This window comes from Cebus imitator, unplaced genomic scaffold, assembly GCF_001604975.1.
Source record: "Cebus imitator isolate Cc_AM_T3 unplaced genomic scaffold, Cebus_imitator-1.0 Scaffold382, whole genome shotgun sequence".
Taxonomy (NCBI): domain Eukaryota; kingdom Metazoa; phylum Chordata; class Mammalia; order Primates; family Cebidae; genus Cebus; species Cebus imitator.
In genome coordinates, this window is record NW_016107697.1 from 1,012,068 (window position 1) to 1,032,219 (window position 20,152).

Here is a 20,152-nt window from a genome sequence, read left to right on the forward strand (position 1 = left end):
AAAAAAAAAAAAAAAAAAAAAAAAGAAAGAAAGAGAAAAAAAACACCTGACTGTGTGGCAAATGAAGAGGTGGCTTCTTACTTAACAGAGCCAGTGCTAATAACTAAGACCAGGGTGAGAAATTGAAATAGAACCAAATGCAAGCTGTCATTAGCTGTCATCTAAAATGCAGTCTATTTTAAACAGAAATGTTAATATAGCTAGATAATATATAAAACAAAGATATTAGTAATTACTTTGTTCTTAAACACAATCAAGAATGAAGAGTTTTAATAGCTGATAATAAGTGTAATTTATCACATTATAAAACTAACAGACTTTCTTAGAGTCCTTGGTATGTATCTCTAGGCTGTATTTCTATATCCTGCTTGGCCTTGTAGAACTTTCAATGGGCATAGGCAACTTGGTGGGGTGAGTATGTGTGACCTGAATGAATGGGTTGTAGATTCAGTTAGAGTCAAGAAGCCTAACTTGTGAGTGCAGTGGTGGGGGAGATCATATTTTGGAGAGGGCAGACTCCTTATCAAACACAACCATGACAGTGGCCAATAAACCAGTTATAAGAAATGTACCTGGAAAGGACACCATCCATTAGAGATAGCTAATTAGACCATCCTCTCACTGTTGACATGTCTTAAGAAAAGCCAAATTAAAGTTATAGGACCGCAATATGTAAACTGCCATGTCTTTTTTTTTTTTTTTTTTGTAGAGATAGGGTCTCACTGTGTTGCATAGGCTGGTCTTAACCTCCTGGGCTCGAGTGAACCTCCTGTCTTAGCCTCCCAAGTACTGGGATTACATGCATGAGCCACCACACCCAGCCCCGAGTCTTTTTGACTGCAAATCTCTGCTACCATCCATTGTGGCTTGTTATGAAAATTGATCAGTTGAGTATTTATGAGGAAAGATATATTCGACTGTATTATTGTAGGAAAGAGCCAATACAGTGATAAAAATAGGCTTCAAAATGAGACTGCAGGGCAACACAAAGGTGTGTGAACGTTTAGTCTTAGATTTTGTTTCATCACACACAAGGATTATAAGAATTTGACAAATTTTCTGAACCTTAAACTGAAACTTTTATAGTAGAGCTAAAATTCTGGCTCTGTGGTCTAGGATAGCTATTAACCATCTACAGTTAGGTTTAGAGAGCTTTCCCCTTTTTCCTCAAAGATGATATAAGGAGCTTCAGTAATTTTTGCCGTTTATGCTATTTAGCTTTCTCGTTTTAGAGATCCATCAGAATTCTAATACCCCACCTTAGTGTTGATGTTAAAGTTGTGAAAGACAATATTGTTTTCAAGTTATGATTATGTATCAGTGTATAATCTATACCATATTGTATATTTGAACTGTATAAAAGAAAATAATTTCTAGTAGATGGTTCATAGCAAATCTGGGCAAAGTAATTGAATTTAAATGTTCTAAAATGATGATTATTTCTATATATGCTTGGTTTCAATTACTTTAAATATTTGTCAAAATACTTCAACTTTTTTTTTTGGATATTTTTGTTTTTGAGACGGTGTCTCACTGCGACACCCGGGCTGGAGTGCCATGGCACGATCTTGGCTCACTGCAGCCTCTGCCTCCTGGGTTCAAGCAATTCTCCTGACCCAGCCTCCAGAGTAGCTGAGACTACAGGCATGCCAACATGCCCAGCTGATTTCTGTATTTTTAGTAGAGACGGGGTTTCACCACATTGGCCAGGCTAGTCTTCAACTCCTGAGCTCAGGTGATCCACCCGCCTCGGCCTCCCAAAGTGCTGGGATTACAAGCATGAGCCACCACACCCAGACTTCAACTTTTATTCTGTATTCTTCTCACTAAATTTATTAGAATTGGAAGAGTGGAGCAAATAAAATTTTAATTAGAGAAAGATTTACATTTATACATGTATTTTACACTCTAATAATTGAGTGGTTGTGTTCTTAGGGTTTCTTTGGAGATATTTGTTATGCAAATTTATGAATTTTCATTTAGTGAATGTACTTTTATAAAATTTCACCTTCTTACTAGGAGATAGTGCTCTGATGTGCTTGAAATGTTTTAAATGTACAGAAAGTACATTTGTTTCTGATCATCTTATGTAACTAGTCTATATTTTAGCTAGTCTTTATAATATGTACACTTGTTACTTGTTTCTTATTTATATGCTTTCTAGGAATCATGTTTTAGAATGGAGAATACTAATTTGGAATCCTGCTGTCCTATATTGAGTGTACAATTAAGGGTTACAATAACCAACAATTAATTTTTAACATTGAGCAAAAAAGTCATAAACTAGTTGTAACAGCTATAAACCTACATTAATGTAAAATAGCAAACATATTACTGCATACATTGATTGTACAAGGTCTCGGTATATTATAAAGTATACAAGTATGCATAAATACATGCGAGTATAATAAACATCAGTTATCTTAATAAGTATTTTTGCTTAGCACTTTAGAAGTCTGGAGGGTGGGAAGTTATGAAGTTTATGGATAGCATTTCTTAAAAAGCTGTCAATGAAAATTTGAATTTGTGCCTTCTTTTATCTATTTTTTTTCTTTTTTTTGAGACAGAGTCTCACTCTGCCACCAGGTGCCAGGGTGGAGTGCAGTGGCGCAAGCTGGGCTCACTGCAACCTCTGCCTCCCGGGTTCAAGCAGTTCTCCTGCCTCAGCCTCTCGAGTAGCTGGGACTACAGGTGTGTGCCACCACTCCCAGCTAATTTTTATATTTTAGTAGAGACGGGGTTTCACTGTGTTGGCCAGGATGGTCTCAATCTCTTGACCTTGTGATCCATCTGCCTCAGCCTCCCAAAGTGCTGGGATTACAGGCATGAGCCACTGCACCAGGCTTTCATCTATTAATAAATTTCTTCATAACAAGTAAAGGCATTAATAATAGTTTTTTATAACTGAATGGTACTTCATATCTGCATACACCAAACTTCCACATCTGTTATCCATCATTTCACTAACTAAAACTGTTTTTGAAATTGAAATCATTCCTTTTTTTTTTTTGAAACAGGATATTGCTCTATTGCCCATGCTAGAGTGCAGTGGTGTGATCTCAGCTCACTGCAACCTCTGCCTGCCAGGTTCAAGTGATCCTTCCAGCTCAGCCTCCCAAGTAGCTGGGACTATAGGCATGTACCACCACACTGGGCTAATTTTTGTATTTTTTGTAGAGATGGGATTTTGTCATGTTGCTCAGGCTGGTCTCAAACTCTTTGAGCTCAAGTGATGTGCCCACCTCAGCCTCCCAAAGTGAAATCATTCTTTTTAGCAATAGTCATTGTAGTAGAGTGAGTATTTGGAGGCTTCAGTAAAGGACGCTAGGGGGAATAAAATTGCTAAAGAAACAAGAAGGGAGTTGTGAAAGTAGGGGGAAACAGCCTTCCTCCTTTTATAGTCATTGGAGTATGGTGTTTATGGACTAATTCCTTTACAGTCTTTTTCTGAATTATAGAGGAACCCTGATGATACAAGCATGCTTTACAGTTGTTTTTGCCTAATTGCATTAATAAAAACTGTTCACACTGAGCTTGTCTCTTGCTTTTCTCTCCAGTTATAACTTCTAATATTTTGCCGTTTACTTCTTTACTTTTGGCATTTCACTAGCCAAAATGGCTAAGTGTCATGTGATCTACTTGAATATTTAATTACATGTTTACTCTTCCAGTTTGGTCCCAGGTTAAGAAGTATATCCTTCTTTATCTGGATGTGTGGGGAGTTGTTGAATTTATTACTTAAAGTTATCCATTGGGTTTTGAAGCTGCTGAACAGGGTTATCAGGTAGATTTTAGGTGGAATGTAAAATAAATCTTTATGATTTTTGGTAATTCTGTAGAAGAAATGATCATGGACCCAGTCACTTCTTAGTGAATTCCTTGCTATAGTTATTTAAGTAAGGTTGGCCTTTGTTTGAAAATTACAAACTCATTTGAAAATGAATTTGCTACCTTGCATTATTAAAGCTACTATTTTAATTATATTTTAGTTTTATAGAACTACCCTCATACTTCTATTGAATGAGTTTTAGAGACCTAACCAGTAGAATGTGTAGACTTGGGGACCTGAAAGATACTTTATGTCTTAAATAAGAGATTCATGGAATTTTTTCACTTTTTATTTCTGAGTAAATAAAATACTGTGCCATTTTCACAGTACACCTAATAATGGAGCTTTGATCCATCCATTTGTGTGTTCTAGGTATGTAGCAGTGCTGGATGTACCCATTATAGTAGAATTGTTTTGTTCTCCTGAGTGGTGATCGGCAAACTTTTTATGTGAAGGGCTAGGTAGTAAACACTTTAGGCCTTACAGGCCCTATGGGCTCTGTCACAACTACTCAATCCTGCTGTTGTAATGTGAAAATAGTTACAGACAGTATATCAATGAGTAGGTATGTCTGTGTTCCAATAAAACTTTATTTACCAAAACAGGCCGGAGGCTGGATTTGGCCTTTGGGCAGTAGTTTGCCAATTCCTGCTCTAAAATGTTGAGTTGGTGGTCTTTACAAAATCAGGCCCTTCTAGATCTGGAAATGAGGAGTTAATTTCTCCATAGCGTATTCTCTTTGTTTTGACATCAGTAACAACGTTTTAATTCTGAATACTAATAGCATGGAGAAAGAATATTCTAAAGATATTTTAGGAGGCAGCGGGTTAACTGGATTGAAAGACATTGTAAACAGATTCCATAGGCATGTTCTCTAAACCTGGGTGCTCCCGCAGTCTCTGGCTTTTCACTGATGAGCTTTGCTGGAGAAAGCCACGAAACCGTGTTAATTTGTGCCTACTCACCCCAGTGCTATCTGTCAGCCCTTTTATTTATCTCTATTTGACTTCTTGTTAATTCCTCACAGTATCTCTTGCAAGGTCATCGTGGTTCTTTCCATTACCATTACCTCCATCTCGCATTATCTTGGTCTACATTTGATCTCACATCTCTTATTCAGCAAAGATCAGTTGTATCATTCAACGTAAATCTCTTTTGTTCTATGTTAGTTCCTTTTTAAGGTGAGGATTTAAAAAAATGACAGTTCTCCCTAATATTAAATGATTTTCTGATTCCCAGTTTAATGTACAGACTGATTTACATTACTGTAAAATATTTGCTGTGAATTCCTCTTCTGTGACTTGAAATTCTCCCAGAAAAAATAATGCATCTACCATTTCACAAATGTTTTCTAGATATACATAATTAAACTTTAGTTCAAAAGTGAGTTAGGGGGATATGCTGTTAGGTCTGTGCCTTAAAGTTACATTCTTTAAGATACACAATAAGCAAAAGTTATGATTTCTCTAAGGAACAGTCCAGACAAGTTAATATAGTATTCTTGACAATAAATATTTTTTCTTACTATTACCTTACCCTTTTTTGGGGGGTGAGGTGCCCAGTCGCTCAGACTGGAGTACAGTGGAATGATCACAGCTCATTGCAGCCTCAACCTCCTGGTCTCGAGTGATCTTCCCACTTCAGCCTCCCAAGTAGCTGGGACCACAGGCGGTGCCAGTATACCTGGCTAATTATTTTTATTTTTGTAGAGATTAGGTCACACCATGTTGCCCAGATTGTTTTTGAAATCCTGGGCTCAAGCTGTCCTCTCTCCTTGGCGTCCCAGAGTGTTAGGATTATAGGCGTGAGCCACTGCAACTCTTACTTTTAAGAACTGATTCTATAGGGAATTCATCTCAAACTATATCATGAGAATCTTATTGTCCCAGTATGGGGATAATTAGCCAGGAGACAGTATTCTAAGCTACCTCACCCAGGAGTTTGGATGGAAGTCTTAGAGAAAGAAGAGATTTTGTTCTGGGCAGATACACCAAAAAGTATATAGTAACCTGGCATTGGCCATGCCTTCTGGTCAGAACTGAGCTAGGCCTTCTACTGGTCCTGCAGTATCTGCAGTGCCATTGCCAAGCAGGACCTCTATACTTTTAGCAGAAGTCTTGGTCCCAGAAGGGGACAATGTGCAAGACTAGAAAAGGAGGCATAGAAAAAGATGGGATCAGGAGATGGCCGTTCAAAGAAGTAACTGAAAGCATCTTGTGGAAAAGAACTAGAAATTTTGAAACAGACTAAAACAAGAACACATGGTTGTGGAAAAAAAAGACTAATTAGAAATCTGGCAAATAAAGTATAGTCATTGGGAAAAAATAAATAGATGGGATAAATTCTAAATTGGACACAGAAAGAATTGCTAAATTAGAAGAGAAGGCTGAGGATTGTATTCAAATTTGGAAAAGAGGTAAGTCAGGAACTGCTGTGAGTTTTATATACACCCACATATTCTCTCTCTCTCTCTCTCTCTCTCTCTCACTTACTACCAAGGCAATCCTACTCATTTAATAAATATATATTGTGCCTACTATATGCCAGTGACTCTGTTATTTATCTGTTGCTGTGTATCAATTGCTCCAAAATTAGTGGTTTAAAACAACCTACGTGTATTATCTCGTGCATTTTCTGTGACTCAGGAATCTGGGAGTGGTTTAGCTGGGTAGTTTTGGCTCAGGGTCTCTAAGGAGGTTACAGCCAGTTTGTTATCTGGTGCTCCAGTCATCTCAAGGCTTGACTGTGGCTGGTGGATCAGCCTCCAAACTCATGCAGACGTTGCTACTGTTCCTCTTTAGCTTGTGGCAAGAGGACTCTGTTCTCTCCACACAGGTCTCTCCATAGGCTGAGTGTCCTCATGACATGCCAGCTGGCTTCTCCCAAGGGAACAAGTTGGGAGGGAGGAAGCCAAGTCAGGAGCCACAGTCTTTTTATAACTGTATTATTCAGGAGAGTTCTAAAACAGAACCCATAGGAGATAAAGATATTTATTATAAGGAATTGACTGACATGGTGATAAGGCTGGTGAGTCTCAAAATCTGCAGGACGAATTGGCAAACTGGAGACACAGGAGAGCTGATAGTGTAGTTCTAGCCTGACAGGTAGCTGGCTTAAGACCCAGGAAGAGCTGATGTTTCAGTTTACATCCAAATTCAGGAAGAAACCAATGTCCCAGTTTGAAGGCCATCAGACATTGGTTTCTTCCTGAATTTGGAAGAATTCTTATTTGAGGGAGGGTCAGCCTGTTTGTTCTATTCAGGCCTTTAACTGATTGGATGATGCCCACCCACATTAGGTAGGGCAATGTGCTTTATTCAGTCTACTGATTTAAGTGTTAATCTCCCAAAAACAACCTCACAGAAACACCCAGAATTATGTTTAACTAAATATCTGGGCACCCCATTATGGGGCCTAGTAAGGTTGACACATAAAATTAACCATCATACATGTAATATTGAAAGTGACCTGGCATCACCTCTGCAATTTTAAAGTGAGTTGCTAAGTTAAGCCCACTCTCTCAAAGGGAGAGGAATTAAGCTCCATCTCTGGAAGGAAAGCATATAGAATACCATGTGGACATATTTTTCAAACTACTGTCAGCACTGGTACTTAGGAGACTCCAGTGTTCACTGAATAGAAGTTACTGAAGAAAAAAGCGGAAGGAATGGTAGAAAAGTAATATTTGAAGAGAGAATTGTTATGAATCTTCATCTTTCATGAGGAGAGATATGAGTTCAAATCAAAATGGGCGCTTGGGGTTTTAAACAAAATAAATAAAAATAATTTTTTAGACAGATTGCAATGAAATTGCAGGATATAAAAAATAAAGGGACAAGAGCTATTAGAGAGAAAAGATACATACCTGCAGAGGAATACAATTAGATTGACAATAGACTTCTTGTCAAGTAAGAGACTGATAAGCAATGGGGTAGTGTTTTCAAAGCGTTGAAAGAAGGTAACTGTGATCTTAAGATTCTAAGTATAGCTAAAGTTTCACTCAAGATTGAGGGCAGATCTGAAATATGTACAATAAAATTTATTTTTTAAAAAGATTGAAGGTAAATATTAAACTAAGTTATTTAACTTACTGTCACTCAGATTCCCCAATTATGATGATAGGATAGGTAAATAATGATATTTACCTTACAGGTTGTTAACTGTTCCATTCACTGTTATATCCCAAGTGCCTAAACAGTGCCTAACACAGAGCAGGCATGCAATAACTGTTCATTAAATGAATGGACGAGTGAATGGGATTGTTGTGAGGATTTATATATATAAAGACTTTATAGCAATGCCTGACATGTTAATAAGTACTCAATAAATGTTTGTTGTTAAGATTTTATCACCCACAGACACTCACTAAAAGAACGATTAAAAATGTTTCTCAACAAAAGGAAAAATTCTTTAAGGAAGTATCAGATATAAAAAACAATTATGACACAGAAATTGATAAAATGCTGTGGATACAAAAATGTAGTGAGATAAGCAAAGAAGACACATATTAAGAGTTGATAAATTGAGTGGTGGCTACATGATTATGGGTGTTATTTTGGAACCCTATAGTTGTTTGTATATTTGAAATTATTCATAGTAAATAATTTAAAAATAAATTACCAAACAAGTTCCATTAAAAATTAGTGGACTAGAACTATATGTATCAATGTGGACAGATCCTTCACACAGAAGAAGATGCAGAAGTATATGCGCATTGTAAAAACGTTTATATAAAAGCCATGTAGAACAATGTTATGTGCTACTTACAGATACATAATATATTGTAAAATTATATATTTCCAAGCATGTTTTAAACACCAAGTCATGATAAATGTTACCTCTGAGGAAGTATGTGAATGGATGGAGGCATACAAGAATGTAGCCAACTAAGCAAAGAAGGTCAAAAGATTAAGAATTGATAAAACTGACTGGTGACTACTTGCATGTTATATTAGAACCTATACTTGTTTGTGTATTTGCGATTCTTCATAGTAAGTAATTTAAAAATAAATTGCCAAACAATTTCTGTGAATTATATATATGTATGTGTATTTATCTGTATGTACATGTATGTTTTTCTAATTTAAATTTTCCTACAATAAGAAAGAGATTCTTTCTAAAAGTTCTAATATTCTGTGGATCTTACTTATGGAAAAATCTTATAAAACAACCTTTTAATATGGATATGGTCCTGCAAAAAACAAACAAACAAAAAAACCAAATGTCATGTTCCTTTAATAAGTTAAAATGGCTAAGTATTGTGAATAACCTGAAAATTAATTTATTTTTATCCACCCTTTCTACTGTTAACATTCTGAGAGCTACTTGGGATTGTCTTATAAATGTTATGTTGAAACTTAAGTATAAAATCAATATAAACTTTTTTTGTTTAAATTCAAAGAAATGCTCAACAATGAAATAATTAGACTTAAGTATAATAGCCCTCTATGGCCTATTATAACTATTATTATTTTTACTTTAAGTAACCTTATTTCATGTGAAATATTTTATTACTTTACTTTCTCAGTGAGAATTTTATCTGGGATTTGGCCAAATGTTTTGCATTTTCATTGACACATTCTTCACCTCTCCGTCAACTGATATTTTTTAGTTTCTGAACACATGGAACAGATTTTTACAGAAGTTGTATAATATCTTAATTTTTAAATATATTAAAAAATATATATTTTCCATATAAGTTTGAGTAGTTTTCTCCTTAATTTATAAAAGAAAAATTAGAAATTTGAATATTTTGCATTATTTTGTTTTTTCACAATTTTTCATGGCAGACATGTCATGAAATTAGAACTTTAAAAAAATATTTTAGGATGCCACGATCCATGATTATGCATCAGTCTTTGGGTTTCTTTAGTGGTGAGACCGCTTTCGTTGCACAGGACAGATGTGCTTAAATAGCACGAACATGACTAGAAAGTGCATGTTATGTATGTTTCAGTCAGCATGTTGCTACTGACAGGTGCTCAATGGTTGTTGGTATCCTTGTCAGCAAAGAGAATCCTTTGACATTAAAGTCACCAGCTCCTTCCTGATTTGTGGTGACTCTATTGGCAGTTCCATCAGGCTGCAGCTGATGAGTGAATGTCAGAGCTGCAGCTGTTCTTCAGGAGTGTCACCAGCCCGCTGTGGGTTTTTTGTCTTTTTGCTTTTTTGTTGTTTTTGTTTTTGGAGGGAGGAGTGGTTTAGCTCATCTTGTTCAGCCTTAGCCAGACTTTCAAACTGCTTACCTTTGGGAAATGAACCAAGAGGTCATAGGGAATATAGGTATTTTTAGGGCATGCAAAACCATATACAAAGTGAAGACTTACATGGAGACTGGTAATGATTACCTTGACTCCAAGCCAATCAATGGTGGAGCCTCTGGGGACTCATTAAATGGCATTTGTGGACTCTGTAACCTAGCTTTTGAGCTGCATTTCAGGAAAAGCTGTGACAGCCTTTAATGTCTAATTGACCTCTTCTCTTTGTTTCACTTTCATTCACTTTCCATATTTGCCTCTGATGTGGTCCCTAATGGCAGCAAACAGCACTGCTCAGCATTTTGAACTTCTGTTCAGAGCTTCAGCACCTCAGTTTGGGCAGTTGTGTCTTGGTAAGTATTTGAGAATTCTTTATACTAGTCAATTACTTACTCTCTTTTTCTTCCTGTGGGTGAAATTTATCCTGACTCACCCTACCCCACATACACCCACAGTTTTTCATATTTATGGTTCTCTTCTTTGTCCTTGCTTTCAAACATGTTTCTTAAATTGGAAAGTATGTCTTTGAAACACTGACATTATTTATCCAGGAGAGCAAGGAAAGAAGTATAGTATGGTGGAATATAGTATAGTTCTGCACCAAACCAGATGTTGTCTCCAACAAACTATTCATCTCTCTAGGTTTCTTCACAAACTAAGATGTCAGTCGTACCCCAATGCCAATAGTTTAGTAAGTTTTTCACTGACCTAATTTATCTTTTAAATTCTGAGATAATTTTCTTGAAATTTTAATGATAATAGATAGGTTTATTTAATCTGTTTGTGTTTGTTTTACTGCCCTTACTGGTCAAAAGAGAAAGATTAGCACTCTTTTTTGGAACTCTTTTTGTGTGTGTGGAAATTTGACTGGTCTGTGAAATCTAAAAGCCTAGGGACTCTTGGACTAGATAAGCTTTAAAGTCCTTCCAGATTTGAAATATGATTTTATGTGCCCTTGAAAGAGCTCATGGGAGGAGTTTAATCTTTTAATCTAAACCACATAATTACATAGCTTTTAAATAATACTGAGATGTGAAGGACAATAGAAATCTTGTGTGGAGAAGGTGTGCATGTGTGTGTGTGTGTGTGTTTGTGTGCACACATACTGTAAGTGAATCTTCTAGTATAACTGACTGGAAGAATTCATTCCTCCTCACTTCCTCCCCTGCTCCCTAGAACAATGTAGGTTTAGGAGATCCCCAGAGCATTCCAGTTTTGCCTTGCATTCACTTAGTAGGAAGACTTGAATGAGCAAAATGATTGCAAGATTCTAGAAAAGTTCTGGTATGCTAGATTTAGAATCAATAGACAGGGTCCTGGACCTAAAATAAGTCCCATTTGAACATCTCTTAGAGCTCAGCATGGCTTCAGGAATGTCCCAAGATTTGGCAATGTAGACTAAGTAGACCTTTTATGATGACATGTTTATCTCCATGTCCCCATGGTCTTTGAAGTCTTGTGGTTAGGTTTTATTAAACCCTAAATATGGGATCAGGCCATCCCAGTCTCTAGAAACAGTCTTGGGAGCCCACTAGATTTTCCTCACTTCCAGTCAAGTTCTTACTATAGTAAACCATTTGATAAGCTTCTGTGGGTCTCTCTAGTGACTCTTCTAGATGGGCCCAATGACATTTGATGGCAGTTTCTGTCACAACACACTAGCCAGCTACTGCCGCTTGGATTTTCCTTATTGCTAGCCTGCCCTCTTTGGATTGGTAAGGACCCTGTTTAACTTTGCTTAGATGTACCTTATTCTGCTTGTTACTTACCTTCCCTTAAATCGAAGCAACATTCTTTAGAAAATCAAGCCTCTGACCATAGACACTTTACTATTGGAATTATATATATGCTTACAGTTGGAATTATATTAAATTAGCATTTTCCAGAGTTGACCCATGGAAAATTAGTCCTAAAGGATAATCAATTTTGAAGGCTGTGTATTTGGGGGTAGAGTGGAAATTTCTAGTGAAATTAGGAACCCAGGTATGGTTGCTCACACCTATAGTTCCAAATACTCTGGAGGCTGATGTAGGAGGATTTCTTGTGCCCAGGAGTTCGGAGCTGCAGTGAGATATGGTTACACTGCTGCACTGCAGCCTGGTCTTAGAGTTTTACAATGGTGTGTTCTACAGCAAAGAAACTGTTTACCTTTGCTAAAACCAGTGTTTTCCAACCTTGCCTGACTACTGAACTCATTTTTCTATATTATATTTTGTTGTTGACTGTCAACATAATGGCAGTTTTTAGATTTGTGGTATTTATGAAGCAGTCGTTCACAGTATACATACATAGGTCACTGTGTTGACTTTGCCATGGTTATTGTGATCTACTATATACCTTCGCTGAGTATTCTCCTCATGACATACTTTCTCTGTAGTGAGTTTAATGTAGATACTAAATTAGTTGTGCCACTTTTTTTCTGAAACTAAACTTTGTGCTACAATTGCCAGTTAGATTCGCAGTGACAAGAACTTCTGAGGAGTAGTGCCTCACCTGTAATAAACCTGAATAGTCTAGTCAGTGCCATAAATATTCTTGTAGGACTCCTTAGAGACACTTATTTTCCCTCTTGATTGGGAAATAAACAAATTTTATCTATTTCTTTTTACTTTTGAAAATGGGCCGGGCGCAGTGGCTGCTCGTCTGTAATCCCAGCACTTTGGGAGGCCTAGGTGGGTGGATCACGAGGTCAAGAGATCGATACCATCCTGGCCAACATGGTGAAACCCTGTCTGTACTAAAAATACAAAAATTAGCTGGGCTTGGTGGCACATGCCTGTAATCCCAGATACTCAGGAGGCTGAGGCAGGAGAATTGCTTGAACCAGGGAGTCGGAGGTTGCAGTGAGCCGAGATTGTGCCACTGCACTCCACCCTGGTGACAGAGCAAGACTCCATCTCAAAAAATAAAAATAAAAATGACTAAAAAAAGTTTAAATTCCACTATTGCATAGTACTGCTTGAAGTAATTTAAAATTGCCTAAATTAAAGAATCATAGGACCTACCTGGCATTTTCTTAAGTTTCCTACTAATTGTGTGATCCTGGTCAGGTCACTTAAATTCTTGCTGATAGTTCCTCTGTAACATTTGTCCTATTTTTAAAATTAGATAATGAATAAGAAAATAAATATGTCTAATCTTTTGGGGGAAAAGAGAGTCCTGTGTAATAACTAAAATTTAGAAGGGATTTTAGTTAATAAAGGAGAGATAGGTTACCTTTGTTCCAGTAAAACGTATTAAGTTTCATTCTTACTTTCCCAGCCCTGAATTTGGCATGTTGAATAGTGCTGTGAAAATTTCACAACAACAAAAAACTCTTGAAGGAATTTCTGTGTATTCTATGCTTGTAGAGAGTTCGTCCAAATGCCACTGAGATTGCCCAGGCACAAATTGAGCATAGTCAGAATCATGGGCTTTGGAAAAATTTTTAATTGTTTCTTTCTAAATAAGATAATTGGTTGCCCTACTTATCCAACCTACAGTTTTGTGTTGTTCAGGTATACTCGCTTAAGGAGATAGTTTTGTTCCGCCAAACCTGTTTCTCATAGACTTCTGCATGATTCCACCATACATGGACTGACATCCAGAACCTTAGAAATCATTACCCCTATATGTAATCTGTCAGCCTTTGGTTCCAACTCAAAAATACAGCCCCACATCTATCAGATTTCCCCAATTCCATCATTGCCACCTTAATCCAAGCCCCTGTCATCTGTCCTTTACACTGTTGCAGGCTTCTTCAATGAGCTGCCTCCTCTGTTTTTTCCCACCATAGGCCCATCCTCCAGACAGAAGCTTGAGGTAGTTTTGCTTTGGTTTTAATGTAAATAATAATATGTCACTCCTTTGCTTAGAACCCTCCATTGACTTCCTTAGTACTTGAAAGAAAAATCAAATTCCTTCCTGGCCTACATGGCCTGGCCACTGTGTGACTCTACTCTCCAGAGCCTGTTTCTTCCCTCACCACCCTGGCACCATATGGATCTCATTTTTGTTTCTCGAACGCAACAAACTCATTCCTGGAGATTTCAGCAATTACCACCCCTTCTCTCAACTCCTGACACTCTGATCACTGTCACATCACTCTGTCTTACTATTTTCCCACCATATGTTACTCTTTGAATTTATTTTCCTTATTTATTAGTCTGTTTGTCTTTCCCAAAAATGTACACAATGTCTGCTTTTTGCAGTTTACTGCTGGTCCTAGCATATGGAGTGGTGCATAAATATTTGCTGAAAATACAATTAAACAAAAGAACAAAAGGAGATAATCATTATAATTGTTTACTATTTTTGTTTCCTTTTGATTTCTTATGATGATTTTAATATCTGATTTTGACACAATCAAATGAACCTCTTAAAAGAACCTATTTAAAGAAACATTATTAAAGCATATAAAGCCCAAGAACTGAAATGTTTAATCATTGATTAGTAGAGTCTTACCCTGGAATCATGAGGTAAGCACTGGATACCTCCAATAACTGACAGTTCATTAAAATATTGTAGTCTAAATTATTTTCATGTTGTATATGCAGTCCCCAAACACCTCATTTACCAAAACTAGTATCCTTATTAGTACTATCAGCATTTCCACATAGTGTTTTAGAGCTTACCAGATGCCACATCAGGGAGATCTTATATACCTGCCAAAGTATATTAGCCATATATAAAATGGAAGAAAGTAAGTCCTGTCACGAGTAGCAGCAGCAAGGTTGAAATGGTGGGCATAAAAGAATAACACATAATCCTTTAATTTTTCATGAGAGACTGAAAACGTCAAACTGCTTTGGGATTTAATTCATTAACATCGTCTGTCTGGAGTTCTCTTAAACAGATTTTTAAATAAATGATTACTCTTGGCTGTTTTATGAAACAGTGGTAGATCTGTGAAATGAGTGGGCAGATCTGTATTAACAAAGATGTGTATTTGTTGACATGGAAGCAAAACAATAGGAGATAATTAAGAATCTGATTTATTCTAAATAGTTTGCATATTTGATCATAACACATATTGGAATTGTTTGATTTCCAGATTGAAGACTATGATGTGATAGCTAGCATGATAGGAGCCAAGTGTAAAAAACTCCGGACCCTGGATCTATGGAGATGTAAGAATATTACTGAGAATGGAATAGCAGAACTGGCTTCTGGGTGTCCACTTCTGGAGGAACTTGACCTCGGCTGGTGCCCAACTTTGCAGAGCAGCACTGGGTGCTTCACCAGACTGGCACGCCAGCTCCCAAACTTGCAAAAACTCTTTCTTACAGCTAACAGATCTGTGTGTGACACAGACATTGAAGAATTGGCATGTAATTGTACCAAGTTACAGCAGCTGGACATATTAGGTAAGGATACAATATATAAATTTGTTTTAAATGCCTGTTTCTTTGACATAAAAGCTGATCTAGACTTTTTGTAAGGAGAAAGAAAATTTTTGGATACAATGAAAATTTTGTCCTGATAAGACTGCTTGGTTTGATAGAAAATGCAAGATAGTTCTGTAAATATAGGGAATAATTATACATGTACTTTAATAAAATAGGAGAATAACAGAATTTTATAGTTGAACCTATCAAAAACTCTAAATAACCATTAATTCTTGGTCTAGTTGGAAGAGTGAAAATTTACATGAGCTGTGCTCTCTGTTTTTATTAAGGAGAGAGAAAAGAAATACATTTGATAATGAATGCTAGCTAGTTTTTTTTTTAAGTTTCTTAATTATTGATTAAGAAATATGAATCCTTTATCCCTGATAATTCTAGCATTTAGGAATAGTTCTACCTCAGGCAGATCTATGTAAAATCTTTTGCAACTCTGGTATTTCTTATATCCTTACTGCCTTCATCGGAAAGGAACCGTATGTAATTATGTTACTTCTTACTTTTAGCCAGGGGTGCTAGCAGTGTCACAGTAGTTGTCATTGTCCACACAATTGGTACTTTGTGAGCTCACATTGCACTTGCACATTTTACATCAAATGCATGGTGAAAATAATTTTGAACTGGGTGACAGAAATAGGAAAGTCTGGAGGAGCTGATTTGAAGGGGTAGGAGGTAGGAATGAAGATAGTGGGTAGGATATTGGCAAGATTCAGGTCCTAGATGGTAAATTGTCTGGGAAAATTCACTTTTTACTTTTTTAACAGGATGATTTCAATATGAAGTCTTGTTTGAAAAACAATTGATTTTAATTTGTAAGGGATTATTTATTTGAAGTTCATTGCAAATAATAAATCATGCATGGATTCATTGTTAGCACATTATATAAATGTTATACTTAAGTTTTTTTTTTTCCCCCCTTAAATAGGAACAAGAATGGTAAGTCCGGCATCCTTAAGAAAACTTCTGGAATCTTGTAAAAATCTTTCCTTACTTGATGTGTCCTTCTGTTCACAGATTGATAACAGAGCTGTGCTAGAACTGAATGCAAGCTTTCCAAAAGTGTTCATAAAAAAGAGCTTTACTCAGTGACTTAATGTACGTTCTGTAATAAAATTAATGTGCTTTGGTGGGGTTTTATTTTGGTATTGGTTTTGGGTTTTGTTTTTAGTTGTTTTAATGGTAAGAATTAAGATATTTGTAGATTTTTAAAGAAAAATATGAAATTGTTCATTAAATCAAGTAAAAATGTGCACAAATGTTTTCATATAATATTGCAAGCACTTTTCTTCAAGAATATGTGAGTGGATGATATTATTTTTACCTTATGTTAATCAGTGATATTATGCTTTAGTCAGTAATTAATGTCATTGATAAAAGAATAACACGGAGACATGCTAACTTATTTTTGAAGGAACACTGAGCAATAAAGTATCGTGGTACTTATGCAAAACAAAAAAAAAGTTAATTTTTTACACCTCCATGTAAAGATGTCTTATTAAGCCTGTGACCTGGCAAGTGTTTTTGTTTGGTATGTACGAAATGGTCAGAGCTAGTTGGAGAAAGAGACACGCTTTTCTAGCTGTTTGGTTATTTCTCTGGATTAACTGTTCAACTGGAAAATGTGTAGGTTTTCTAGCCAGGTGTGATGGCACACACCTGTAGTCCTAGCGGCACAGGAGGCAGAGGGAGGAGGATCACTTGAAATGGGATTTTGAGAAGCTAGTGTACTTATGATTGCACCTGTGAACAACCACTGTACTTCAGCCTGGGCAATGTAGCAGGTCCCTTTCTATTAAAAAGATCAAATTGTAGTGTTTCCACTTTTCTTCTGATATATTTGTCTATTTCACTACTGGATAATGCCAATATAAAAATATGGATATAATCAAGAATAAGAGGTAAACTACTAAGTAAAAAAGCTTTCCAACTTTTAGAAGCAGATACCTTAATATTTTGTCAGAGGTAAAGTTTTGAGGTTTCTGAATTATATGTGGATTTTCCTTATATATTAAAAAATCATAAATGTGGGAAGATACATGTATGCATATAAATTATACACATAAAATGATTTTTCCTGTGCTCTATCACCTTAAATATTAGAAATCAACTCTGTGTGGGGGAAGCAGGGGGACAAAAAATTAAAAACATACATTGTTTTGTTAAAAAATGAATTCTGCTACTGAGAAAGGCAGATATTACTTTTTGGCATGAAAAGACACAGCTGTTTTGAACAGAAAATTAATATTAACTGTGTAGTATAACAAAATTCATTGTCCTACTCAGTGCAAAATGGTTGTATTCCAACATCCACACACCCTAGAGTGATCCTGTAGAACTGTGCCAGTACAGTAACCACTAATCTTATGTGACTATTTTATTAATTTTAACTGAATTCAAGTAAAAATTTACTTTTTTAGTTGCACTAGCTACATGTCGAGTGTTGAGTACTCACATGAGGATAATGCTTTCTTTGTGTCTGGCACTGTTTCTTGTGCTTTGCATTTACTAATTCAGTTCTCACACCAACCCTGTGAGATAAATGTCATTACTTACCCCCAATTACAGATGAGGAAACTGAGGCAAAGATAGAAGAATTTGAAGAATTTACTCATGATCATGTAACTACTAGTGGCAGAGCCAATATATAAATCCAGGCCATCTGGCTTCTGAAGCAGTGCATTCAACCTGTGCTTTTAAGTGTCCAGGGTAACTCCTGGCTCTATCTAGGGTAGAGGTCAGGAAACTTTTTCTATAAAGGGACAGGTAGTAAATATTTTAGGCTTTGTGTGCTAAGAGGTAAAACTGAGACTGTTATGTAGGTACTTAAATAACTAGAGAGAAATAAAATTTGCCCAAAAATTTTATTGACAAAATTCAAAACAATAATTGAGGACAATTTTTTTTTTTTTTGTAATGGGGGTTTACTAATGAAAATAATTAAATATTTGGAGGAGGGAGGATGATGTTTCACTTAACCGAGGCTCAGAATTAATGTTTCCTGTCATCAAAGTTGATTGTAAGTACTCATTTGTTAATGCTGATCTTTAATAAGATTTTATGTATTTTACTTTTGAAAATTTCTTACAGATAGGTGTTGTCAAATACTTATATTAATCCATGAGAATATGATTTTTGTTGAGCATATTCATCACTTGGAAGGTTACTTCTTGATATTTTCCTTTTAGCATGTTATTACATTTCAGCTTAATCACTTCCAAAGATTAGGTGGAAGCTCCTCAATTGTACTGTTAGATCAATTTTTAAAAAATGGAAATTTCCTTTGCACTTGCAAACTCCAAAAAACAGTGTGGGAACTATAGTGTGAGCTACAAATTTGTGTAAGAATGGAGATCCTGCTTCTTTGTCTTACCTTTTGATAGCACAGGAAATGTGTAAAGCAGCTTGTAGTTAGTTGTAATTCAAACAATGTTGTCATCAAAATGACTTAAGTATGTTTCACATGTAAACACTTGTTTTGCCTTGTAATTTTGCATGAATTCATTTCAAAATGCTATTACGCCTTGAGCAAAAGCTAAAATTCCAAAGGCATTCAGTGTTCCCTAACAGTGGTTGAGGACATGTCTTCTTTTTCAGAAAAATATCAGTATTAGCCTTGAACTCAAAAGCTCACAATAGAACTAACACTATTATGCCAATGTGGTTGGGCAAATCAGAATTTTCATCTTCTGTAACTGACAAAAGATAACTGAACCATTGATGTTTAATCTGTCAGAAACTACGGGAGCAAATGAAGTTCACCACTGATGCCACTAGTTCAGTAATACAAAATGGAGTCAACTGTATCCCACAAAGTAGCTGCTGATGAATAATATAGTAAATAATATTCTTATCTTTTCACAGGCTTTATAAATTTGACAAACTTAATCTTTTTGCTTCACACATTTTTAACACCACCAGTTGTAACACATCTTAGCAGATTCTCCTTCAAGTTGCATGAAATTTGTGTTTTCTTCTTAGAAAATATTTATGCTTGTAATTGTTCCACACAGATAATTTATAGACATTAATTTCAGTCACTTCAACATTGGCATAGACTTATCAAATAATCAGTAAAGGCAGTATCAGTAATATCTGTTTACTCATCAAGAGCCAAGGAAAACCACTCCGGGTCATTTGCCTTGTTTTTTATTGACTGGTGATGTTGCTCCCAGTGTTCTCAATTTAAGCAACCATTCTTGCCAAAAGGCTAATTTAGTAGTCTTCATCAAGTTTCCTTTGGACACATTTCTTCAGCTGATGCAATCAAACACAATTTAGTCATTATTGGTTGAATGTTTTCCTTGCTTGGTTAACAACTAAGTCACTTTGGCTACAGCTTTATTTTTGTTTTTGATTTTTATAAATTTTGTAATAAGATCTTATTTTAAATGTTCTAGTTTTTCTAACAATTACATTGATGAGTGTTTAGTCTGGTAATTCCAGCATATATAGTATTTTTTTTTTTTTTTGAGGCAGAGTCTGATTCTGTTGCTCAGGCTGGAGTGCAGTGGCATGATCTCGGCACACAGCATCCTCCGTGCTCCAGGTTCAAGTGATTCTCCCACCTCAGCCTCCCAAGTAGCTGAGATTACAGGCACATGCATCAATCACTGACTAATTTTTGTGTTTTTAGTAGTGACGGGGTTTCACCGTGTTGTCCAGGCCGGTATTGAACTCCTGACCTG

The 20,152-nt window shown here is 36.1% G+C and overlaps 1 protein-coding gene across 2 annotated transcripts in view; it reads left to right on the forward strand.

The window, feature by feature from the left end:
- The window catches only part of FBXL4 (F-box and leucine rich repeat protein 4), a 65,809-nt gene extending 48,643 nt beyond the window's left edge, over window positions 1-17,166 (forward strand). For both annotated transcript variants that reach the window (XM_017507687.2, XM_017507686.2), the window contains 3 exons: window positions 10,368-10,439; window positions 15,119-15,431; window positions 16,393-17,166. In XM_017507687.2, coding sequence (XP_017363176.1) covers window positions 10,368-10,439; window positions 15,119-15,431; window positions 16,393-16,556 — 549 coding nt within the window. In that variant the 3' untranslated portion in view covers window positions 16,557-17,166. The remainder of the gene's footprint in view (window positions 1-10,367; window positions 10,440-15,118; window positions 15,432-16,392) is intronic.
- The last annotated feature ends 2,986 nt before the right edge of the window (window positions 17,167-20,152 follow it).